Source organism: Chanos chanos, chromosome 11, assembly GCF_902362185.1.
Source record: "Chanos chanos chromosome 11, fChaCha1.1, whole genome shotgun sequence".
NCBI lineage: Eukaryota > Metazoa > Chordata > Actinopteri > Gonorynchiformes > Chanidae > Chanos > Chanos chanos.
Genome location: NC_044505.1, coordinates 9,160,473 through 9,186,230, shown reverse-complemented (window position 1 = coordinate 9,186,230; position 25,758 = coordinate 9,160,473). Strand labels below are relative to the sequence as shown.

At 44.8% G+C, this 25,758-nt stretch overlaps 1 protein-coding gene across 1 annotated transcript in view; it reads left to right on the top strand.

Moving 5' to 3' along the window:
* cntln (centlein, centrosomal protein) overlaps positions 1–25,758 on the top strand; it is an 81,787-nt gene that overhangs the window by 42,043 nt on the left and 13,986 nt on the right. Inside the window, exons 16-25 of the mRNA XM_030788301.1 lie at positions 1,981–2,072; positions 7,456–7,985; positions 11,635–11,713; positions 12,849–12,933; positions 13,734–13,972; positions 19,200–19,394; positions 20,852–20,949; positions 23,856–23,982; positions 24,373–24,510; positions 24,880–25,065. Coding sequence (XP_030644161.1) covers positions 1,981–2,072; positions 7,456–7,985; positions 11,635–11,713; positions 12,849–12,933; positions 13,734–13,972; positions 19,200–19,394; positions 20,852–20,949; positions 23,856–23,982; positions 24,373–24,510; positions 24,880–25,065 — 1,769 coding nt within the window. The remainder of the gene's footprint in view (positions 1–1,980; positions 2,073–7,455; positions 7,986–11,634; positions 11,714–12,848; positions 12,934–13,733; positions 13,973–19,199; positions 19,395–20,851; positions 20,950–23,855; positions 23,983–24,372; positions 24,511–24,879; positions 25,066–25,758) is intronic.

The following is a 25,758-nucleotide window of genomic DNA, read 5'->3' as shown; positions in this document are numbered from 1 at the left end:
TCTTACCAGTGCACTATTACTTCCTGAGGAAATATAGACAGTGGATAGACACTGAGTAGTTGTTGTGGCCCTGGTTCTACCACTCTGTTTAGTGATTTTGAAAATTGTTTCCTCAAATGTTTCTGTGTTGACTAAATTCTAGTCATTATCTTAGCGTATTAAGTGTTTGAAATATAAGTCCTGTTGTCTAAACGAGACCATTGCCCATGGAAGGCTGATTCTACATTCCAAGACAGACTCTACACTGACTTAATCCAATATCTGTCTGTGTTTCTGATACCAAGAATGGGAACGGTCAACTTGATTAAGAAGCTCAATAATGAAGTTGTCTTCAGTTACTTTAATTGTCCAGATCACTCTGATATGAGCCTTTTATAACACCAGATGCCTACAAAGACCTGGTGTTAATTAGCACGTTGACAAGGCTACACGCGATCAAGCTGAAGAAAGCTGAGAGACCGAGTTTGAAAACTACAAATTTACAAAACAGATGTTCCCAAACGGGGGAAAAAAATTAAATGAAATCGACTTTTGTTTCTCTGGCAGCTCTTCTCGCTTCGTAACACGATGCCTCTCATCAGGTGGATTTTTGGATAGAATCGGACTGAACGAGATTCTTCATCATTTCGTGGACGGGACAGCTGCGGAGTGTGGGCGGTTCTGTTCCGCGATGGTTACGTACATTTTAGGTTTTTTGGGGTTTTTTTTTGCATAGCAGTATCGATAACGAGGCTGAGTTCTTTGGTCAGCCACGTGCGCTAGGTGAGGCGCCCTTAACCCAGACTGTCTGAACCGTTGAAACCCAAATTCATAAAACATGTCTCGAATTTGACTTCACGCTGAACTTCCCCGACCCAGCCGAATCGGATCAGAATCGCAATGATAAAAGTAGGCAGATGAAAAGCGTTTACATGTCCGAAATAAAAACAATATCGTAAATGTTGTTTTATGTAAGCTGCATGTTTGGGATTCATTGTGCGGAGATGTGTGTGTGTGTGTGTGTGTGTGCGTGTGTGTGTGCGTGTGTGTGTGTTTTTTTTTTTTTCTTCGAGCGCCTGAAAGAGTCACAGGACTGGGTTCATCTCAGTGATACAGAGAGTCACCCCAGCGAGAGAGCTAATTAAGTCAAGTCTAGCGAGAGATCCAGCAATGTGGGACAGGGATCGCATGCTACCCGCACAAGCCCCTGATTACATCTGACATGCTCACAAGACAAAAGAGACGGCTAATTTAAAGTAACAAACTTCTGGAGAAGAGAGAGAGAGAGAGAAAGGGAGAGGGGAGGAGGGGGGGGGGAGGAGGGTGTACCAGCAACCTCCGTGTTCAACCTCTACTCCACTGACCATCCGAGAGGTCAGTGGACCAGAAAAAAAAAAAAAATCAACATCTAAATATTTCAGCAAAAATATTTCATTCGACAAATGAGCATACACATGCAACATGAATGTTTTATCGGGCTGAGGAGGAGGATGAGGCCGAGAACTTCTCTTTCCCCTTTTCTTGTTTTTCAACAAGCTCGGAAAAGAAAAGCTTCTGTGTTTTTTTTACGTTTTCGCTGAAAACATACAAACTCCCGTTGCACATTTGGTAATAACCTCAAAGTTTCAGCCGTAAAATAAAAAACGAAAAAAAAAAAAATGATGTATGACAGTTCAAAAACTTATAAGCACCAAAGGTTAAAGAGCTTTGTATCGTAATTAAGAGGACACACAAATCTTTCAGGCATTAGCGATGTTTTTCTCCCAGCCACTCTTCCCTAGGACCATTCTGTCCATTCTCAGCTTCCCTCTAAGTGCACACACAGAAGAATAGCAGTCTAGAAAGGACACAAAATTAGGTGTCATTAATGATAATTGATCTAATTTGTCTTTTTTTTGTGTGCTAATTCCCCCCCCCCCCCCCCCTTTTTTTTTTCCCTCAGAGTTAGCTGTCTGACGATGACTGCAGATGTCATAATGCTTGCTTTGTTCTCATTGGCAGATCTGCTGCACATGGAGGCGGAGCAAAACAAGGTCAAGAGCAGCACCCCAGTCCAGACATCTGCTCAAAGAGTGGAGCAGTCCTTTAAAAAGGTACTGTACAGTCACTACACACACACACACACACACACACACACGCAGAACATCACCCACGACTCTGCCTAATTAGTCATTTTGTATGAAAAGCCATTCAAACAGTTGAAAAGTACTTAAGTGAGTGGGGAAAAGCGCGTCTATTTAAAACACATTGTGATGTATGAAAACCTAAAATATAGACATTCACTCACACACACACAGACACACACACACAAAGGAACAGTCCATGGTGTGTATTCAAGCAGAACAGGGTGAGAAAAGTGAGAATAAATTAAAAATGACAATTTGAATGTGACAGGTGCTCTCTTCATGGGATATGGGATTGTTATTGGAGCAGTCTCATACACACACACACACACACACACACACACACACACACACAGTCCTGAGCTCAAGAAAAAATGCCTGAAAGAGACCAAGTGTGAAAACACCCTTAGGTTGGTGATGCTCTCCTCACAGTTCACACACGTTTGATTTGCCTTCTAAATTCATCTGAATTATGGGGGTCAAAAGTAAGATCCAAAGGATGTCTGCAACAAAACTCTATGTATCGTGACTTTATGCTCAGAAATTTCATCTTCTTTCACAACATTTGGAAGCCGTCTCCCTCACCTCACCCGGAGGGTGGCATGTTAGCTACTGTGTCCCGCGGCGACTGAATGGGAGTCTTGCGGACGTAGCAGAGCGACGTGAACAGAGGAAAGAAAGGAGTTTCAGGCTAATTCAGAGCAGGTGATGGCGTTTCCAGACGCTGGCAGCAGCTGCCATATGCGCGGTAATGGGGCTGTCATCGCTTCTATTACTGAATGACAAGCTCTGTGTTGAAAATAAGGCACTACAGTGGGATTCAGGCTGCTGCCTCATGTACTTCCACAAAACGTGACATAATTGAAATCATTTTTAGAGGTACTGGTGGTTTGGGCTGGGGGTGAGGGAGGGGAGGGGGGTGGGGGGTGTTCAGGGTGGAGAGGGGAGGGGCGGCATGTGTGAGTGTGTGTGTGTGTCGTTTTGCTCTCGTTTTCTGTCAGGCACTTTACCAGACAACTGTAAAGGGGCCTAATGTTGTTTGAAAGGTGGCAAGCGCTGGATGTGAATGGGTGAGGGTGGAGGGAGAGCCAACACTAAATAAAAGACAGAGATTTGCCTGGGGGCATACACCCAGCAGGCATCCCCTTCTCTCTCTCTCTCTCTCTCTCTCTCCCTCTCTCTCTGTGTCTCTCTCTCTCTCTCTGTCTCTCTCTCTCCCTCTCTCTCTCTCTCTCTCTCTCTCTCTCTTCGAGTTTCTGTCTGTCTCTCTTGAACACACACCCTTTCTCTGTCTTTCTGTCTCTCTCCCTCTCTCTCTCTCTCTCTCCCCCCAGTGCCCACCGCCAGGATCTGACATCCCGGCAAAATGGTCCTCTTTTTGTGTTTAACCATGGATAACGAAGTGATGTGAAGGGAGGGGGATGTCAGACCACTCTACCACATTCAACCAAAAGAAGTAGAAGGAGAAAAAAAAGAAGCCAAACTCAGTCAAGCTGGGTTAGTCAGTGGTGGTAGATTGCAGACAGAATAGGGCAGCTCTCTGGGTAATGTGGTCCAATGCTCCCACCTTAGGGTTTAGCCTACCCTATGACTCAAAGGCTTTTCATTAAATTCTTAAGTTCCCAGATATGAATTAATTTTGATTGGTATATACATTTTTATTAGATGAATACGGGATTTTTCAGTATTCAACCTCTAAACAACTGCCCCCCCCTTTGGTAAATAAGAACGGTTTGTTATCCACCATTTTCTTATGAATCTCAACATTTTAGTTGTAAACAGCAGTATTTTGTTATTTTATCACCCCAATCAAGATTTTTTTTATGTATATAAAGTATCAAACGCCAGAATTTTTGTCAGAGACATCAACATTTTGTTTTTTAATCTCAAATGATCAAATTTGATATCTCAGATTAACACACTGGAGAGGCAGCAATCTGAACAGTCAGTTCTCAGAGGACAAAGAGCCTGTGCTCTCTGCATTACGTGGTGAATGCAATAGATTGTCAATGTCCAGAGCATCCTTCATTATCCATAGGACTAAAGAGAAATACTGCCATGATGGAGACAGGCTCGGTCGTCTGCTTTCCCTGAGACGGAAAGAAAAATGAATCTGAAGCATCGGTTGCTCGGTTGTTATTCGAACAGTGGAGAGGAAGGTGGTAACACATCCAAACATTGTTAATGAGACCTTCAACTCATCCTACTCAAAAACTACACACATCAGAGGTTAAGCCGGATGGAACAGCATGTAATGAATCTCCTTGTAATCTTCAGCTTCCAAAACAAAGTGAAGTGGATGGAGTCGGTTTAAATAAACCTATTACATTGCGAGAACTAAAAGATGCAGCCAAATCCTTTCAAAAAAGGAAAAAAAAAGTCCCCAGCTTTGGATCGGATCCTACCAGAGCTGTACTTGGCAGTTTGGGACATTGTTTGTCCACTCTTTCTTGATTCTGTTGATTTCGCTAATAAAAACGTCTCTTTCAGAGGGATTAGAAGACAGCTGTTATTTCTTTACCACTGAAAAAAAAGATAAGGATCCTTTAGACTGTTCAAGCTTTTGGCCCATCTCACTAATCTGCAGTGATGTTAAAATGTTTGCTTTTATTTGTATTGGTCTCAAAAACAGAGCCTCTTGTGTTGAAACTAGTTCATGTTGACCAGACAGGTTTTTATCAAAGGGGCGGCTTTCAGCAGGCAATTTGAGAAGGATGCTCCATATTATCAATATAACTGATGTCTCTCTGGACACCTCTGCGGTGTTCTCACTTGACGCTGGGGATACCTATGGAAGGTGCTTAAATGTTTTGGATTTGGGTCCACGTTTATCTCCAAGGTTAAAACTTTATATTAACTGGTTCCTGTAAGTCTGTGCCATTTGGATTACAGAGAGGATCCAGACAAGAATCTGGATCCCCCCCCCCCAGCTGTTTTCCCTCTCTTTCTTTAACCTTTTGCATAAGCAGTTGCACAAAGTCGGTCTATTTCTCCAATCACTTAACTGGGTTCCTGTAATTACATCTCATTATATGCAGATGACGTCCTCTTTATTTCTAATGTTAAACACACTTCCCCATGTCCTGCAGCTATTTGAAAATTTCTCAAAAATCTCACACAAAAGATCATTGCAGACCAATGAAGGTGGGACCCCCCTGGAAATAGAAATGTATAGTAGAATCACTATAAAAAATGAATGTTTTATCTTGGGTCAACTTTTTGTTCTCCATGCCCCCGTTCCCCCATCTCCCAAATATTCCAATGATGCTCATTCGCAAGTTTCGAAATTTATCTGGGGAGGCAAACATACTAGGATCAGCCTGTCTACTCTACAGTGTCCTAAACAAGAGGACTGACTAGCTGTTCCATACTCATAACTTTATTTCTGGGCTTTTCTGATTAGACCAGTATAGGTTTGGATGGATCAAGAATCCAACATACCATGGCCAAGTGTAGAAGCCAATCTAGTATGTCCTAACTGAAATAAGGATTTTCCTTTTACATGAATTGTGGGAAAGAGTCTATATAGATTGGGCAGTATTTTTCCTGCGATGCTGAATACAAGGCATAGTGCTGAGAGGACAATGGGAGGTCCATTTAAATTTGCATGTTCCTCCCCATTATGCAGTAATTCTTATTTATTTAAGGTGGATGACCTTTTACTTCCCCTGTATGGTCAGCCATAGGCGTCCTTGTGCTAAAAGCTGTTGTTAATCATGATGGTCTACGCACAGTCCAGGATATTCAGCCCGAATTCTCTGCACCAGGGTCATTCTCCTTTTTTTTGTCTACAGCTGAGATCTGCAATGTAGACTTATGGGGTACCTTGGAATTCATTGTCTCATCATCCTCTATCTGAACTCTTTGAACTTAATAAGGTCTTCTGGGGATTGGTCACAAAATTATACAATCTGCTAACTAATCACTCAAAAAAAAACCAACTATCATCAGTTTTTTCAACCGGGGAAAGGGAGCTGGGTTATATAGGTTCCCAATCAAATCTGGACAAAATATGGTCTAACTTAAGTTCAGCATCCATATTATAATATCATTCATTGAACTCACACTACACCCTACAAACATCACAAAATGAACCCACACTGAGCCCATACTGCAGGCTGTGCCCTAACTCCATAGGTGCATTTCTTCACATGTTGTGAGATTGTCCCACTGTCGTTAACTTCCGGAAATATGTCATCAGAATGCTGTCTACAGCTGTTTTCTCATGTGAACTTCAGATTAAGTCCAGAGAATCAGGTTCGGATGTGGTCTGGAGTTGCCCTTTTACACATGTAGCACAAAATAGGAGACTGTCTGTGTTAGACATGTTCTCACCTACTGGAAATACTCCGTTTGATTTAGGCAATGGTGGCACCTGGGAAATCGCAGTGTTTTGTTTACAGCACGTTGAAGATGGCAGACGAGGCTACCGACTTTTGTCAGATGATTTCAGCGTCGGCCCTTACCAACAGAAGTTCCTGAATCTCGTCATCTCTCCAGTTAGACATTCTCATTGGCGTCTTCGTGTAAATGTCCCTTCTCCTTCATCCTTGAATGTTTGTATTCTTCAGGTTTTATGCCAGTAGCGTAATAGAAACGAGATCAACATGCCCGCGCGCTTGCTCTGAATACTCCGGACAGTCACCTGCTCTATTCACACATGGACTCAATCGGACATTACATGTACTAGGGAGTTGACAGGGTAAAGTACGTTAAATGTCCGATCCCACTGATTCGGACATTTGCGTTCTCACACATAGCTCCACCAGCTAATGTCTAGATAAATTCAGAGTTTCAGTGCACATCTGAAAGGGACTTAAGTTTACTGGTGTTGACCTCTAGTTCAGCTGTCATTATGCAACAAACACCTGATACTATGTGGCTTTACTGCTGCAACAACAGCTAATCTTCAACTCTGGTTTAAACCAGAAACCAATTTAGAAAGTTCCTGTATTGGACCCATACAGAACATTGCTACGATAGAAGAAACCACAGCAAGATTAAACAAAGCTATGTTAGTCCACTGTCAAATCGTGGAAAGGACTTTCCACAGCTATTAAGAATTTTATGCTTCAATATGGATATCAATGCTTCAATATCGATATTAATTGATAATTGAATTTACTATCAGAATATTTTAGGAGCAAACCCTCTTTTTTCCCCCCTTAATATGCTGCACATAGCTGTTTTTCTTGTATGATTTGTATAGAGGTTCACTTGTTATTTGTTAAAAATGGAAATCAAGAAGAAAAAAAAAAGACAGGAACCCAGTGCTGATACAGATTACCTGATTTATCATTGGGTGTGAATGATAGTGTGTTCACATTAACCTCTGCTGGTCTGTCTCCTGCAGATAGCACAGCTGGAGCAGAAGATGGTCTCCCTGGAGAAGGAGACCACGCAGCTACGCCTGGAAAACCAGGAGATTCAGGAGAACAATGAGGCCCTCGCCGAGGAACGGGATCGTCTCCGGGCTGACCTGCAGCGTCTCCGCGCTCAGGGGGCGGCTCGAGAGGAAGCTCTCCAGGCCCAGGTGCAGGTTGAACGGGAGAGGCACCAAGGCGAGACCCAGGCTTTACAGGCTCAGCTGCGGGCCTCCAGGAAACAAACAGAAGAGGCCAGACGAGAGGCCGCCCAGGCCGGACAAAGGCTCCTGAGTCTCAGGCAGGAGATGGGCGTGCTCCGCGCCCAGAGGGACTTCCACAAAGCCGCGGCCAAGCGAAGAGCAAAGGGACCCGTGTCCGCCAACAGCAAGGTCAGACGCATGGCAACCTGGTCCAGAGCCCCTCTACCGCAGCAGAAGAGACAGGTCTACCCACACATGCAACAGGGGCGGACGGAGAGCCCGGCTATAGATGACTGGGAGGACATGAGTGTGGATAGGTACTCTTTTTTTTTCAGTCTCCTTTTCTTTTTCTCTCTCTCTGTCTTTCTCCCTCCCTTCCTTTGTGCCAGTCTTGCTCTCATTCTCTCTCTCTCTCTCTCTCTCTCTCTGTCTCTCATTATTTTTCCGGCTAGAGGGACAGCTCGCATATGCAAAGTGTAAGCAAACGACTGATTGAATCTCGACTGCTGTCTAGTTGGTATTCAAGAGTGCAGAAAAAAAAATACGGATGAGTAAGGAGGCAGGATGAAAAAAGAAAAAAAAACTGTCAGATCCTTTTGAAATATCCTGGGAGGTCTTGCTCAGAGCTTCTTGACTGAAATTTGCATGCAAAATTAGCCACCTCTGCACACACAGACACACACACACATACACACACACACTCACACAGGTTGAACAGGCGCCAGAAAGCGCCCGTAATGTTCCGCTGCCTGATGTCTTCCATGGATACCCCCCCCCCCCGCCGACCCCCTTCCTTCCCCCAGCAGTCATGAGGCCTGAAATTGACAGTTTGGCAGCGTGATTTAATTTAGAGGACCCTTTTTTTCCACAAGAGAGGATTCCCAGGCAAAACCCAGACCTAGTCAGTTAACTTATCTCATGACTTGTCCATCTATGATGCTCCTCCATTTCTCTCTCTCTCTCTCTCTCCCTCTCTCTCTCCCTCTCTCTCTCTCTCTCTCTCTCTCTTTCTCACTCTCTCTCTTTCTCTCTCTCTCTCCCTCCCCCTCCCCTCCCTGTTAATTTAGTTAGATAAATTTTGAATGACCCTCCTCGGCTTGGTACCAGATGTCTACGAGCTGTGTAACATCTTCTACATTAAGATCCATCCACAGTAATTATTTCATGTATGTTTAATGGAACGCTGTTGAGTTCGGCCTTTACGGAGCGATAGCTGAGATGATTTGATTTCTAATGCTTAACCGGGCAGATATTTATTTTTCCCAACACACCACTCTATCGAAACCCTCCCCTCTCCCCCCTCGCCCCGCTCGGCTGTTCGAACGCATCCGAGTCAGCCGTGATCCGCTTCCACGGGGCTTTTAACGGGGACACAGCACCATTCTAAATCAACCAAGCATGTCCAAATGTGTTTTGCAGTATGTTTCACCAGCGTACACATGAGGAGAGGGTTAAGACGAACAAAAAACACACCCAGGGGTGTTGCTCTCACACTCGTGCATGCCTACACACACACACACACACACACACACGCACACACACACGCACACACACACACACACACACAAAGTCTGTATTCACATTGCTTTAAGACTGTTTCCAGCATTATGATCCTGTCTCAATTCTCACTGGTCTCTAGACTTGAGAAAGATTATCCCATTTATGCTGTACCATTACAGCACATTCATATTCCTTTTCAATTATTTGCATTTCTGTAAGGTTCCTGCCAAATGGGGCTTTACAAGAAACCCGTTTCTCTTGACAAAACAGCTCTGCTTTCACTCTTTGCGTATTATTTTCCTTACTACAGGAAATGCGTATTATTTTGAACGTGTCCGTGAGTCAGACCGGAGGGGTTTGATTTGAACATCAGACAAAGAGACAAGAAAAACGGAGTGTTTAAAACTCTTCATTATTAATGTTAACGTGTGTGATGTTTCCTTCCTATCTGCCCAAAAGCACTGCTTGACAGTGGGAATGCAATTTTCCCGCCTTTCTTAATAAGCAAGCTCTGCTTCTCAATGATGGAGGTTAGTTTTCCAACACTCAGCAGCGGCATTGTTGGTGTCAGGGTTGGTTTCCACCGCCAATGACTCGCGCGCCTGTTTCTGCTCTCGTGTTAATGGACTCAGCGCCTTGTTAAACTTAAATGACAGCAAGCTACCGTCGTCTCCAAAGGGCGGCGGCCTGATCTCATCGCCGTGGCGACGGCCCGTCTGTCAAAACCAATATATCACGCATCAGACGTGCTGTGCGACTGTGGGTCAGGAGGAGCTTGGCCATGTATAAAATGAAGAGTTTGTTTTTCGCTGGATTTTTTTTTTTTTGTGTGTGTGTGTGTGTGTGTGTGTGTGTGTTAATCCAGGGCAGAGAGTTTTCCCTCAGATTAAGATTAAGACTGTGGTTTAGTCCAAACCCAGTCCTGTGCTAAATTCCATTTTAAATCAGCATTCACCTCAAGGCATGTCCCTAATCTTCTTCAATGCTGCTGGTTTGTATGGATATATGAACAATATATGAGGTGATATTAGAGTACTAATTTTATACAGACACAGGTAAAACCAGCATGAGTACTGATGTCAATAGGCTTTTAAAAGTGCCCCTTACCAGCTGTTGATATTCCACCTGTTTTTTAACATGGGCATTTGTCGGTGGACTATGGAGTCGTGTATATACTGCAGTAACTGTACTGAACTGGTGTCATGTATAATACTACAGTAACTGTACTGAACTGGTGTCATGTATATACTGCAGTAACTGTACTGAACTGGTGTCATGTATATACTGCAGTAACTGTACTGAACTGGTGTCATGTATGTACTGCAGTAACTGTACTGAACTGGTGTTATGTATATACGGCAGTAACTGTACTGAACTGGTGTCATGTATATACTGCAGTAACTGTACTGAACTGGTGTCATGTATGTACTGCAGTAACTGTACTGAACTGGTGTCATGTATATACTGCAGTAACTGTACTGAACTGGTGTCATGTATGTACTGCAGTAACTGTACTGAACTGGTGTCATGTATATACAGCAGTAACTGTACTGAACTGGTGTCATGTATAATACTGCAGTAACTGTACTGAACTGGTGTCATGTATAATACTGCAGTAACTGTACTGAATTGGTATCATATGTATACTGCAGTAACTGTACTGAACTGGTGACATGTATATACTGCAGTAACTGTACTGAACTGGTGTCATGTATATACTGCAGTAACTGTACTGAATTGGTATCATGTATATACTTCAGTAACTGTACTGAACTGATGTCATGAATAATACTACAGTAACTGTACTGAACTGGTGACATGTATATACAACAGTAACTGTACTGAACTGGTGTCATGTATGTACTGCAGTAACTGTACTGAACTGGTGTCATGTATAATACTGCAGTAACTGTACTGAACTGGTGTCATGTATGTACTGCAGTAACTGTACTGAACTGGTGTCATGTATATACTGCAGTAACTGTACTGAACTGGTGTTATGTATATACGGCAGTAACTGTACTGAATTGGTATCATGTATATACTGCAGTAACTGTACTGAACTGATGTCATGTATATACTGCAGTAACTGTACTGAACTGGTGACATGTATATACTGCAGTAACTGTACTGAATTGGTATCATGTATATACTTCAGTAACTGTACTGAACTGGTGTCATGTATAATACTGCAGTAACTGTACTGAATTGGTATCATGTATATACTGCAGTAACTGTACTGAATTGGTATCATGTATATACTGCAGTAACTGTACTGAACTGGTGTCATGTATATACTGCAGTAACTGTACTGAACTGGTGTCATGTATATACTGCAGTAGCTGTACTGAACTGATGTCATGTATATACTGCAGTAACTGTACTGAACTGGTGTCATGTATGTACTGCAGTAACTGTACTGAATCGGTGTTCACTGTTGTCCTTTTCTCCTTTTCCCCTCTCCAGTGACTCTGAGTTTTCTGACAGTCTGGAGAGCCATCGACCTGTACGAAACCAGCACACGCGCCCGGCCTCTGCTACCAAGGTTTGTCATCACATCTTAGCACAGCCTTCCCGAGACGCTCTGTTTTCTCAGCGTCCGGCGGTTTTGTGTAAATGGTTCTACGGCCTTGGGTGAAAACTACATGTGAGTCTGTGTGAAAATTTCTGTTGATAAAATCGGTGTGAAAAAAGTAGACCCCAGAAGAATGAACTACTCTGAGCATGGTGAGTCAAACACACCTTTTTTTTCCCCCTGAACCTATTCTGTACGGTGATTTTTTTTGTGTGTGTGTTTGTGTGTTATTGACACATTTATTCATTGTTTTTTGTTTGTTTGTTTGTTTGTTTTTACAAATACAACATTTCTTAAGGCCCATTACAAAGAATTTTTTGGCGCCATAAATGATCTTTATTGGGTTAAAGCTGTGTATTGCAGGGCTGACCACTCTTGAGTTGTTGCTGTAGTTTATGTCAGAAGTTTTTACTCCACGAGGTGAGAACTGGCTTTCGTTTTTTTTCCGCTCCCTTCTCTCCCCTCTGTTTGTAGCGTATCTGCAGTTTATCAGCGGCGCTCTCTTCCTGCTCCTGAAACACTGAGCTCCTGTCTTTCGGTAGCTCAGGGGATCTCTCCCAGGTCCTGATAGTCTCCTGTCTCTCTCAGTCAGCGGGAACAGGGGAGGAAGAGGAGAAGCTCCAACACAGCTCTTCCCCTTAGCACTACAGAGCTGTCAGCTCTCTCTTAGATCTTCTCTCTCTCTCTCTCTCTCTCTCTCTCTCTCACTCTTTCTCGTTCATGTCCTCTCTCTCTCTCTCTCTCTCTCTCTCTCTCTCGTCATCTCTACACCTTTCACATCATCGTGACAGCGTCGAGCTCCATGCCACGCTGCCCGTGTCACACTAAAGAGCTTCCGGATGAATCCATGATCAAACCCCAGCGCAGAGAGAGGGAAAGAGAGAGAGAGAGAGAGATCAAACCCTGTTAACCAACGCTCGATACAAAAGCAGAGAGAAAAGCTGCTCGCTCTTTGATGTGACTACAAGCGCTTTCCCATCTCCGTGTCACCCTGCCAAGAGCCGCCACGTTGCGTTACGTTAAACTGTTCCCCCGGCTTACCGTGTCATGCGTTTTGTTTCCACCCCCACCCCCAACCCCCCCCCTTCTCTCTTTTCCCCCTCAGGGCCGCAGGTACAAGGTGATCTCCCCGCTAGGCGTGTCGACGGAGGATTTCAACGTTCTGCAACTTCCTCAACCTCAAAGCCAAGGTAACACGGCGTCGAAAGCAGTCACGTAGCCTCAAACCGTTCCGCATAATCAGAGCGAGCAGGCGATACGCGCCGAAACGATGATTGTCATTAGCCTTCTTCGTCAACCAAACCCCAACCCCACCCCCACCGCCACCCCCCACCCAGTCTCCCTGAATATAGATTTAAGCTGCGTTCAGTCTTTATTCTTCTTCCTCATGAAGTCGAACGAGAATATGATATCTGTCCGTGTGTTGAACCGGAGCTGAAGCCGCGGTTACTGCTTAAAGTTTGTGTTTTTACATCCCTAATGCCCAAGTGCGCCACATCGTAAAGTCTGAACGGGGAGCAGATCAAATCTGCCTTTATCCGCAAAAAGAGGTCTAAGCAGAATTAGAGTGGCTTACAAAGTGTTGCATGTGTCATCTGGTTGTCTTGTTTGAAGTGATGTTTAAGGGTTTCTCAGACTGAACAAGTATTGACTTGAATATTGGTTTCTAGTTAATGATTCATTATGAATCAAAATAGCTCATTGTGAAACATGGTCTCGCCGTCTAGACTGGCCACACACACAATAAATATATATATGTTTTCAGACAATGGAAGTAGTGTCGATTCTTCAGTTCAGTCTTTAGAGAGTCACTTATTCTCAGGCGGGGGGTTTGAGGCATGGGAAGGGCTATGAGGTAAAAGTAAATGAAACCTGGAGAAGTGAATGTGGAAACTGCTTTTACGTGCATGTGATAAAACTGTCTGATCATTTTCTCAGGGGCGGCTTTAACCTCAGTCGACTTGACGAATCTCATTCTCCCCCCTGTCAGGTGAGGAAGAGCAGGACAAGAAGGCGAGGAAGAGGAGGGCGAGGAAGGCCCACAGAAACTCGGCCTGCGCGCTCCTCCGTCAACGCGTCCTCTCTCTCCAGCAGCAAGTGTGTGTGCTACAGGCAGACAAGAAAGCAGCACAGCAGGTTGCTAGAGACCAAAAGCAAAACAACGAGAGGATCCAGGCCCAACTGGATGCTCTCGCCCAGAAACTCCACGGCAGCAAGCTGCTCTCTCAGGTACTGGGCCAGGCCAGGGAAGTCTAAGGGTGGCTTTTCTTCTTTTTCTCGTTCTGCCCTTCGTTTTTTGTTTTTTTTTCTTCTTCTTCTTCTCTCTCTTATTCTTTCTCTGGGGCTTGTGGTTAAACAACAGCTCCTTTGGCCTCATCAGCCTTAATAAGTGTGAGAGTGCGATCCTGACAGGTCTAACCTCGCACGGAGGAGGTCAGCGCTACAGAGCAGCACCGCAACACACTCTCTCTGCCTCTTTTCTCTCTCTCTCTCTCTCTCTCCCCCCTCTCTCTCTCTCTTTCTCTGTCTCTGTCTCTCTGACCCCACGGCGCTAATAATAAGTCCTTGTGCTAATAGACGGAGCACAAACGTACGTGATTCATTAATAGCCACTCACAAAGCAAAGTGACATATTTGTGCTGATGTTTGGTGCCTGGTGTATTGGCTCATGTACTTTGACACACACAAACACACACACACATACACGGATACGCATATACACACACAATGAGTAGCAACACTGAGTCCAGTAGCGCAGTTGAGCTTCCATGCTATAGCGGTCACTGTCTATACACACACACACACACACACACACAGAAAATCTCCTCATTCTCCCCGTGCTGTTGGCTGGTGCCCCAGCAGAGACAGTGGTGCAGAATGGGTAGTTAGTTGGACAGGCAGCAGACAGCACTGGCCGGAGTGCAGGCAGGTCCTGAAATGCCAGAGCACACCCGAGACCTGATTAAGAGCTTCACCCTCAACAGAAGGTCAGCGGGGCCGCCCGCCTCGGACCTCCTCTCTCCTTCTCTCTCTCTCTCTCTCTCTCTCTATCTTTCTCTCCTTCTCTGTCTCTCTCTCTCCCTGTCTTTCTCTCTCTCGCGCTCTCTCTCCCTCTCCCTCCATCCTCCAAACATGCCACGCTACTGCAGTAATGACAAACACCCAACTGGACGAGAGGAAAGAGGGGGGGAGGGGGGTTTCCTCCTGTTTATTTGTTGGGCTCTGAGTCTCGTGCAGTATTAATGTGTTTATGTGTGTGTAAGAGAATGTTCGTTAGTGTGTTGTGTGTGTGTGTGTGTGTGTGTGTGTGTGTGTGTATGTGAGTGTGTGAGGGCCTTGTGTGTGCCCCTGTACGTTGCCCTCTCCAGCCCCCTGAGTGTAAAGCTGCTCTCTAATTGGCCGGAAATGGCGCAGCCAGGACTGTCGTCCAATCACTAATGATGACTGGAGGTGTTTTAGGGACAAGACAGCAGAACACTGAGCTTCATTTCACACCACTTACGATTTTTTTTTTTAATAAAATCCAAAGTTAATAAAATCCAAACTGTCACCGCTTGGGCTGTCACACGGATGGTCTAAGTAAATGTGAAAGGTGAAGACGAATATTCTGGAGCAGTAGTCAGTATGATTTAATAAAACATCTCACCCTCTAAGGTTCACATATGCTTTCAAAAAAAAAAAAAAAAACATGCTTTTTTTCAATAAAAGAGTTTTTACTGTGTATGTCAGGGCCTGCTCCCTTTTGCCTTCACCCCGTAAATAGCGGCTGATTTTTTTTGGCGTTGCCACTTTTCAACCAATCAGAGGCTGCGGTAGACTCTTCGTGCAGTATGTAAATTACCTGGCCCTCAGCCCTCTAGAACTGGATTTAGGGAACCCCTCAGATCACAACAGACACGTTACAAACACCCAAAAGAGCGTCCTGTCTGTGGGTGCCCTCTTCTGTGCAGGGAACGGTCTGTTTTGCCCTGTGTACGTGCTGTCCTTTTAGTCAGCCCACGAGCTTTCTCTGGCTCCGGATCGATCCCCGGACTGGATTTGCCCGCCTTGTGACTGACACTGGCCCACCGAAATATGGCCAATATGTGCACAGTCACGCACCCGCACCCCAGGCCACAGGCTGGGTTCATGTGTCACGTCCGTCACCACGGAAACGGGACAGTCTGAGCACTCTGTTCTCTTCTGCTTCTCTGTTTTCCTCACCTCTCCTACATCTCTCTCTCTCTCTCTCTCTCTCTCTCTCTCTCTCTCTGTTTAGCATTCTTTCAATGGAGTTCTTTGAGAGCAGTTACAGTTCTGCTAAGTATTAACACTCAGTTAAACGTCTTTTTAATTTTTCATTCTTCCCGGGCTGTTGGCATTGTGACAGGGACCTGTGCCTGTAAGCAAAGCCTAAGGCAACATTAACCTTCTGCTCTGACAGGTTAATGGCACGTGTTGTAGGATCAGAGTGAACATGTTGTTTTGGGCTGTGTCCCCCCCCCCCACCCTGCCCCCGCCCCCCTCTCTCTGATGTATATTAGATGAAGGGAGCTCCTGTTTCCCTGGTTACGTCAGAACTTACATTGATCTGAGAGAAGTTTGTTTGGAGACTCATGACATGATTCAGTTTTGCTTTGTGTGTGTGTGTGTGTGTGTGTGTGTGTGTGTGTGTGTGTGTGTGTGTGTGTGTGCGCGTGTGTGTGTTGTCCTTGTTTCACTTAAGTGGAGCATATGCTGTACAACGAGACAAGGCTTTCATCAGTCAATCACGCCACATGTTCGCACCCAGAACTGTCATCAAACCTCGCACACGCTCACACACACAGACGCTTTCTTGCTCATGCGTTTCTCTCTCATGCACAAATACAACACACACACACACGCAAGCAATTGAGGAGTTGTCTGCTCAGACACGCACAGGAGAGAACCATACACACTCGATTCCAATGAAACACTCTGACACAGTAGGTGAATTCTTCCAATCTCGCTAATTGCTTTGGTTCTTTGATGGTGACACTTTAAACGGTGCGCCTTCCTGTTTATGAGAGCGAGAGACAGAGAGAAAATGGCTTTTTATGAGGGGTCCTTTGATTCAGCAAGCGCTCCGGCACCAAATGGCCGCATTGTGAGAAAATTAGCGGCAATTAGGTGACTTTGTCCTCCTCTTTTATTCCTTTCTTCCTTCATTATCTTCCTACGGAGGTGGTGTGGCGGGGGGGGGGGTGTTTGGTTTTCAGTCTTGGAGAAGGACCCATACTTGACATTGGAAGGATGACAGGTTAGACGCAGATCGGAATAATGGGCCTCGCCCCCCATTCGTCCGCCCGGTCTTCACTCTCTGAATTTAAAACCTTTTCCATGCATATTAGAGAAACAGGGGATCATTGGGATGGGATTATGGGCCGGGGGGGGGGGGGGGGCGGGGGGCTGCATGAGATGGGGTGGTGGTGGGAGACATCCGTCCACTCCCCTGTATCGGGCGTCTGCGGGGGGCTTAAAGCGTTCTCGACAGGCGGTGCTGTAATCTGCAGGTGTGGATCTGCCTCCGTTGTATGTTCTCCTTTTAGAGAAGGTCCGGATTACCAGAGGATTAGCCTCTCCTAAAACGCCCCCTCCTCTCCCCCAAACCCTCCTCTGCCAAGAGAGGAGAGGGGCTTTCAGGGTATTTGCATAAACCACGCGACGGCAGCCAGACATACACACACACACACACACACACACACTCTCTCTCTCCTCAGTCATCTGGGGTGACTGAGTCCATCACGTAGCGAGTGAGGGAATAGACTTGTTTGTGTTAAAGTTGAGCCAACTGCTTCATACTCTTCTTCGTTATCAAGAGGAACTGAATTCACTCTGAATTAACTTGTGTGTACACACTCGTTTTTTTTTTTGTCATACTTCATATTAGGAAGATTTCTTTTTTGTATGTGATATAAGGCATGCTTTGTGTGCAGTGCTTTTGATTAACTTTGACAAATTAGCGTATTGTGTCATATTGTGGTAAGGATTTTGAAACTTAACCACATTAATGTCTGCATTAAAGTCAGATCAGTTATCTAGATTTGCCTGATGATTAAGTACTGGGTGAAAAGGCTTCAGGAATACTGAAGAAGAAGAGAGAGATGGATGAGAGAGAGAGAGAGAGAGAGAGAGAGATGAAGAGAAAGAAATCTTCTCTCTGTCTAATGGCACTTAAGTGCAGCAGTGTCGTTTATCGGATGGCGTTTGCCGTGAAGACAGCCCAGTGAAATGAAGACAGGAGTTTACGGGAAAGGCTGTCAATGCCACTGTTGGTATGGCCAGCCTGTTTCTCACAGACAGAAACCTAAAACAAAAAGCTTTCTATTCAGAGGTGTCAGCAGGCAACCAGATCTCACCATCTACGCTCAGAAGCAGCATAAACAGCATCTCCAGGGACGTTGCGGTTTCCAGTGTTTGTGCGTATGAGCGCTTGTGTGTGTTTATGTATTTGCCTGTGTGTGTGTGTGTGTGTTTTGTTTGTTTGTTTGTTCGTATGTGTGAGTGTTGTGTGTGTGCGTGTGCTTGTCAGTGTATATGTGTGTGTGTGTGTGTGTGTGTGTGTGTGTGTGTGTTCGTATGTGTGAGTGTTGTGTGTGTGTGTGCTTGTCAGTGCATCTGTGTGTTTGTGTGTGTTGGTGTCGGTATCGGTGTGTGTGTGTGTATCGGTGTCTGCTCATATGCGCGCGCGCGTGTGTGTGTGTGTGTGTGTGTGTGTGTGTGCATAGAGTGTAGTATTAGCACTGTCTACCCTGTGGAGTAAGGCTGATTTGTGTTGGACAGGCTGAGGGGCAGATTGAGTGTATCACTGAGGAGGGTCAGAGGACAGGACTGGTGTGTGGTGTGGCTGTATTAGTTTCAGAGTGAGGAGGGAAGATTATCTCAGAGAGCAGCCTTTTTCACTGCCTGCGCTCTTAGGACTAGCTCAAACCGCAGGAAATAAAGCCGGAGCAGAACTTACCGGAGCGGACCGCCAAATAGCTCCGGCCCTCTGCTCAACTCAACACCAATAAACTCCCAGAGTGCACTGGGATGGCCCACGGATGTCTCTATTACGGCTGCCAATCACAACGCGGCTGGAGCCGGCAGCTGCAAATCGGTATAATCTGCCGCTGCATTAGCATAAGAGAAACGTTTAAACGGAGGAAACAAAAGAGCGATAACTTACCAGAGATCACTGAATGTTTTCCTCTGAACTTTCTTCCTCTTTCTGTTTGTCATTGAGGAGATTATGTTGTGTGTTGTGTCACAAGCGTTAACACCCCTGGGATTAATTAGCTTCTTTTTGTATATTAGGAACATACTCTTCACTCACTAGGTTTGCAAAACTTAAAATGTGCATTGTGTGTATTAAAGTTAGTGAAATTTGTTTCTGTGTGTTTGTGTCTGTGTGTGTGCGTGTGTGTCCCCGTGTGCATGTGTGTCCGTGTATGTGCGCGCGTGGGTGTGTGTTCAGAAACAGGCGGCAGAACTCGCTGGGCTAGAACAGCAGAAGGTGGTGTTGGAGATGGAGTTGGAGCAGTGGAGGAAAATTCGGCCTGTGCAGGAGCAGCAGCGGATGACCCCTGACCCTGCGCTGACCCCTGACCCCAACAGCCCAGCTGTCAAACAGCTGGAGGCTGAGGTCAAACAGCTCCAGAGCAAACTCAAGGTACAGTCTTACCTGACCTCTGTATATCCTCAACACTGACCATACATATAAAGGTCATCTGTCTTTAAAAAATTAGTTTATAGAAGATGTAGTTGTTGATCACTTTCTCAGTCCCCTTTAAGAGCTGATAGTTAGGTTTCTGTAAATGTAATTAATTAATTGATTAATGACTAACTTTAAAAACTTGGTATAAAATATAGTCCTGTCGAAACGTCAGATCAGATCAGAGGTTCGGATCAGACTGAAGTTTTATTGTTTAATGAAAGAGGTCAGTTCAACTTGTTTCATGCTGGTGCCAATGCCACAGTGCTCGTGACATTAGTGTTGAACTGCACTCAGCATTCAGTTTATATTTGACTCATATCTCACCTTCAGATAACTAAGCTTGTTCCTGTGGTTATTAGAACTGAAGTGGAAGACTTTCTCACATTTCCCTCTGCAACTGGATTGTGGATTTTTTCATTCTTATTATTATTATTGTTATTATTATTATTATTGTCATAATGTTCTCTGTAATGTTTTAATTGATGCAGCTGAAGTCTCTGAGATGTTGTGTCTTGTAAATTGAGTGGGGGGGGGGGGGTTTAGAGTGTGTGGGGACATGCTAGTGTTTGATATGCCTGGATGTGAAAAGCATATGTCAGTGATCAGAGCCCAGCAAATCACTGTTTCATCACTATCACGCTCTCAGTCATGTTTCTTATCAGCATTGCCGTGTGTGTGTGTGTGTGTGTGTGTGTGTGAGAGAGAGAGAGAGAGAGAGAGACATCCTGACAGATCCTTACACAGGAGACTGTAGTTCCTTTAAACCAAAGGAAAGGTGCACACACAAATATCCGTCATCCGCAAGATCACAGGCTCTCTGCCACCCCCTGACTGTCATTAAGAGCCACCAGGGACCCTGTGTATGTGTGTTTCTGCGTGTCTGTGTTTGTGTGTGTGTGTGTGTGTGTGTCTGTATGTATTTGTGTGTATGTGTTTTTGTGTGTATGCGTGCATGTGTGTGTGTCTTTGTGTGCATTTGTGTGTTTGCGTGTGTGTGTGTGTGTGTGTGTGTGTGCGCGTGCGTGTGTGTGTGTGTATCTCTGTGCGCATGTGTGTGTGTCTGTGCATGTGCGTGTCTGTGCACATGTGTGTGTTTGTTTCTGTGTGTGTATGCGTGTGTGCATGTCTGTGTGTGTGTGACAGGTGAGAGGTACCTGTATGACTAAACAGTATCAGTGTTCCTACAGCGACACTCATATCCCTTCACCTTAAATGTGATACTGAACTGGAATCCACTCTAACAGCGAGCTTTCTTTCTTTTGCCCTCAGTTGAGCTACACCTCATCCACTCTGGCTCCACATTTCCTAATGCTCCTATTCGTTGTGTGCAGCACCGCGGTCATGCATGATATGGGGCTGTTGTGAACCGTGATGTCAGTGCGGTCTGTGAGAGCTATGTGTCTCCTTTTCAGAACGCCATCAACGAAACGACCAAACACTCAGCCGCTAACAAGAGCCTAAAGTCAGAGCTCAATGACAGAGAACAGAAACTGAAAGAGCTTCAGGAGAGGTATGGGTCCCTCTCTCTCTATCTCTCTCCCTCTCCCTCTCTCTCTCTCTCTCTCTCTCTCTCATCCATCTGCAGTGTCTGTTTCCCCCGTGTGGCTGTTCTCAGCATGCATGGATCAGTCTTTTTTATTCATTTATTTATTTATTTATTTCCCCCCAGTTACTCCCACACTAATACACACACTACTTTTGTGTTCCTGTTCACTCTAAAGTTGTCATGTCTAGAGAAATACGCTGCTTTAGATCCCCAGTGCTGCCGTGCTTTGACCCTCTGTCTTTCTCTCCCTGGTCCCTTCCTCTTTTCTTTCTCTCTCTCACTCTCTGTCTTTACTTTGTTAGTGCTCTCAACATGTGAGTGTGTGCCACTGAGGCTCATTTGGGCTTGACTCTGTGTGTGTGTGTGTGTGCGTGTGTGTGCGCGTGTGTGTGCGCGTGTGGGGGTGCGCGTGTGTGTGTGTGTGTGTGTGTGTGTGTGTGTGTGTGAGACTGTCTGTCAGGAGGAGGGAAGATCTGTGGTCCCGTTACCCATCCTCATGTTCTCTCTTCATGTGGCAGAAGAGTCCCTGTGAACCATAAAATCTCTCTCTCTCTCTCCCTCTCTCCCTCTCTATCTCTCTCTCTCTCTCTCTCTCTCTCCCTCTCTCTCTCTTTCTCTCTTTCTCTCCCTGTGCCTGCCGCAGTGGCTCGTTTGAATGAAAGACATGTATGTCTAGACACTGTAAAAAATGCATCGCCTCTCTTACGCCAAGGGGCCATGATCCGTGCTGTCTTCAAAAAAAGAAAAAAAAAGGGAAGAAAAAGAGAATTTCAAAGCACACTCGCTGCGTCTTCAGTCAATATCCGACACCAACGCCCTTGCCTTATTTATGACGACCTGTCTTTCATGTGCGCCGTGTTGTGTTTGGACACTATGCATGTTTAAGTCTCTTTTGTTTTTATATCTGCGTGGAAACAAGCCGGTCGGTAAGAGCTGTTAACATCGTCATTATCGGCCTGCGGCGCATGCAAAGAGAAAAAAAAAAAAAACAGAAAAGAAAAGAAACGTGCTGTAAAGAAAAAAAAAGAAAGAGAAAAATGTTTGAGCGTTTTAACTGTGTGGAAGGCAACGGCACCTTCTCTGCTTCACGGCTGTCCTCATAAATACCTGGTGTCTCTCTCTCTCTCTCTCTCTCTCTCTCTCTCTCTCTCTCTCTCTCTCTCTCTCCGTCCATCACCCCCACACCCCATCTAAAATATCCCGCGTTCTTTTTTTTCTTTTTTTTTTTACATCAACATTTTCTCTCTCTCTCTCTCCCTCTCTCTCTCTCTCTCTCTCTTTTTGAGTGACACAAGAACATCTAAAATAAATGTTATAGACCTAATTGCCCTTAGCTCTCTAGAGCAGGATGGAGAGAGGGGGAAAAAAAAAAAAAGAGCGAGAAAGGAAGAGTGAAACGGCGCTATAAGTCAACAGGAGAAACTACCGGGGGCTGCAGGAGGGTCAATACGGCTTTTCTCATTAATGGCAGGGTCCGCTGGGTAGCCTTTTCCTCAGCCCCTCCCCGCCTCCCCCCGGCCTCTTCATTTAATTTAATGTCACTCCAATAAGAAGGACCTTACATTTATTCAGCGCGTTTGCTCAGGGCACTTTTTTTTTTACCAAGGGAGGGCTGGACATTTACTTAAAGCACAAGCCAGACTCCTCATTAAAGAAAGTCTCTTCAGGGCTGAGGACAGGTGGCTGCCCATGACGCACCTCACATCAGCCGCACCTCCACATGGCAACCCCACACAAAGCATTTATCCCCCGAATTTCCTCCAGTCTCTCTGGGTTAAGAATTTGACGGCGCTCGTTCGTCGTTGAGACGTAGGGATGACTAAGCAGTGGACGTCTTGGAACGTTCTGTCTCGGCTTCTTTTCTTTGTGAAATCTGGAATATGGAAAAGAAGAAAAATACCTTTTTGTTGTTTTTTTTTCAAACTCACTCTTTTTCTTTTGAGTGATATTTTAATACTCGTCATTTTGATTTCGATTTTCATTTTGTCATTTTGATAATGATGTATGTTCTGTTCATTCTGTGAGTTTATTACACTGTTATAAACAGGTTACAAAAACATTGATTTTAGAGGAGGATGTTTTTTAGCAGTCCTTTACACGTTTTATGAATTTCTGTTAGAGCAGCATCTTAAAATTTTACAGAGCATCCTTTGGTGCACAGCTTTTTCCTTTTTATAAAACATTGTGTTGTGTTTATAACTCTGTTATAAACATGTAACAAGACTAAATGCCTTTAATACTGCCTTCGAAACCAGAACATCCTAGAATTGGTCTCTAAATGTACATGTTACTGAGCTGAAAACTGAGTTGGTGTGAGACATATATACTGTATTTTCTGAACTCTATTCAGGGCCAGTCTGTGTGAGAGAGGGGTAAACTGTGCTGTGTGAACACTGTGTTCAGGGCTTGTCTGTGTGAGAGACAGGTAAACTGTGTTGTGTGAACACTGTGTTCAGGGTCAGTCTGTGTGAGAGAGAGGTAAACTGTATTCAGGGCCAGTCTGTGTGTGAGAGGGTAAGAGATAGGTAAACTGTTTTGTCTTAATGCTGTGTTCAGGGCCAGTCTGTGTGAGAGACAGATAAACTGTGTTGTGAATTTTGTGATCAGGGCCAGTCTGTGTGAGAGATAGGTAAACTGTGTTGTCTTAATGCTGTGTTCAGGGCCAGTCTGTGTGAGAGACAGATAAACTGTGCTGTGTGAACTCTGTGTTCAGGGCGTGTCTGTGTGAGAGAGGTAAACTGTGTTGTCTGATCACTGTGTTCAGGGTGTGTCTGTGTGAGAGGGAGGTAAACTGTGTTGTCTGATCACTGTGTTCAGGGTGTGTCAGTGTGAGAGGGAGGTAAACTTTGTTGTCTGATCACTGCGTTCAGGGCCAGTCTGTGTGAGAGAGACGTGGTGATGAAGAGGCAGTTGGTAGAGGATTTGAGGAGCAGACTGAAAGTGTTACAGGATGCTGAGAGGAACCAGCGATCACTCATCGAAGACCTTGAGAAGAAAGTAAGATTCTTTCAACATTTTCATTTATTCAGTATTTCGCCTCATGACTGATAGAAAATATGAAACAAAATCATATAAATAAAGATGTTCAACACCAGAACCAACAGAAGTTTTTCAGCTTCCATTCTAAGACCTAAAAATCACTAAAATTGTAATTGATATGCACTGAAACATGTCTCCTATTCTCGTATTTATGACAGCATCTTACATCTATCTAAATTAAAACAAAAAGAATTGAACATGAAAATGATCCTTCAGTATTTTAATGAAGGAGACTCTGGTGTATTTGACCGAGTCCCATTTTAGACATGGTTAACTGAAGCTCCTTGTCTGATTTCTGTGATGAGAGAGACGGTTCTGGACTTCAGCCTGCCGTGTGTCGTGTTGCAGGTGAAAAGTCTCACAGAGGAGGCGTCTAACAGAAAGGCCTTCATCGAATCACTGAAGAGGAGACTGTCTGTGGCCACTAAAGAGAAAAGCCAACATGAGTCCTCCTGTCAGAAACTTAAAGAGGACCTCGACCGAAAGGTAGAGGACCTCACCACTGACGCTGAACACCATGTGTGACATCAAACACAAGTTTTATTTTATTTTGTTTATTTGTTTGTTTTCTTTTGATTTTTAATTGGACAAGAACCTGCTGCAAACATTGCATTACTGGCAAAGCTCAGTACTCAGTAAGTCTGTGCTGAGTTGTGTTGGTAGAGGTTTGTAATTGTAATTGTAATTCTATAATGTAATTGTAATTACATTGACTAAGTTATTGTGCATGTGTGTGGCTTTGTGTGTGTGTGTGTGTGTGTATGTATGTATGTATGCACGTGTGTATGTGTGTATGTATGCGCACGCATGTGTGTGTGTGTGTGTGTGTTTGTGATTGTGTGCGTGTGCGTGTAGGAGCAGAAAGTGTCGGCGCTGCAGGCGCGTGTAGCGGAGTGTGAGAAGGCCATGGCTGAGTTGGAGCAAACTGCCTCAGCTCAGATGCACAGTCTGGCCCAGCAGAGCTCCCAGTCCCTGGACAGTGTGAACAGCAAACTGAGCCTGGCCCACTCCCAGCTGGAGCAGCTACGCTCCTTCACACAGGTAAAAACCGAACAAACAGCTCACTTCTTTCACCAAATGATCAAAAAGGCAAATGAGCCAAGACAAGCAAACGTTACAGTGTAACCAAGACCTCAGCTCTCCCACACACACACACACAGTGTCAGAGTGCCTAGGCCCAGCTTTTAGAGTCCATTAATGCCGATAAGACTTATAGGATATGGGTTTGAAAAGAGCTGCGAATGAGATTTTGTGTTTAAGAAAGCAAAGACTTCAGCTCTGTCTCTTTGTGTTCCCATACACAGCTGCCTACCATTTTGCCTTTCGCTCACTTTTCGCCTCAAATAGCAAGCAACAGATTGCCGGTCTCCTTATTTTGAATGTTTCAAATGCCCGCAGTTGACTGTTTTTTTTGGGGGGGGGTTCCAGTGTTCCGGGTTTAAAAGTCAAAAGAAACAGGTTTTTTGTTGTTGTTGTTGTTGTTGTTTTGAGAAGGTGCATGAAAAAGTACTTGGATACGATGGTCCATTTTGTGTTATATGTCTTTGCTGCGTCTCATAGTCCCCCCGTTTCGATGCAGTTAGAATCTTAACACAGTCGACATCGCAGACCGGTCATTTAAAAAAAAGGACAGTTTGATATATCCGGCTCGTCATTTAAAAAAAAAAAAAAGAAGGACAGGATCTCGCCGGCCGTTTGATCTCCATCCCCATGTCCTAATCCCTCTGCTCGGTA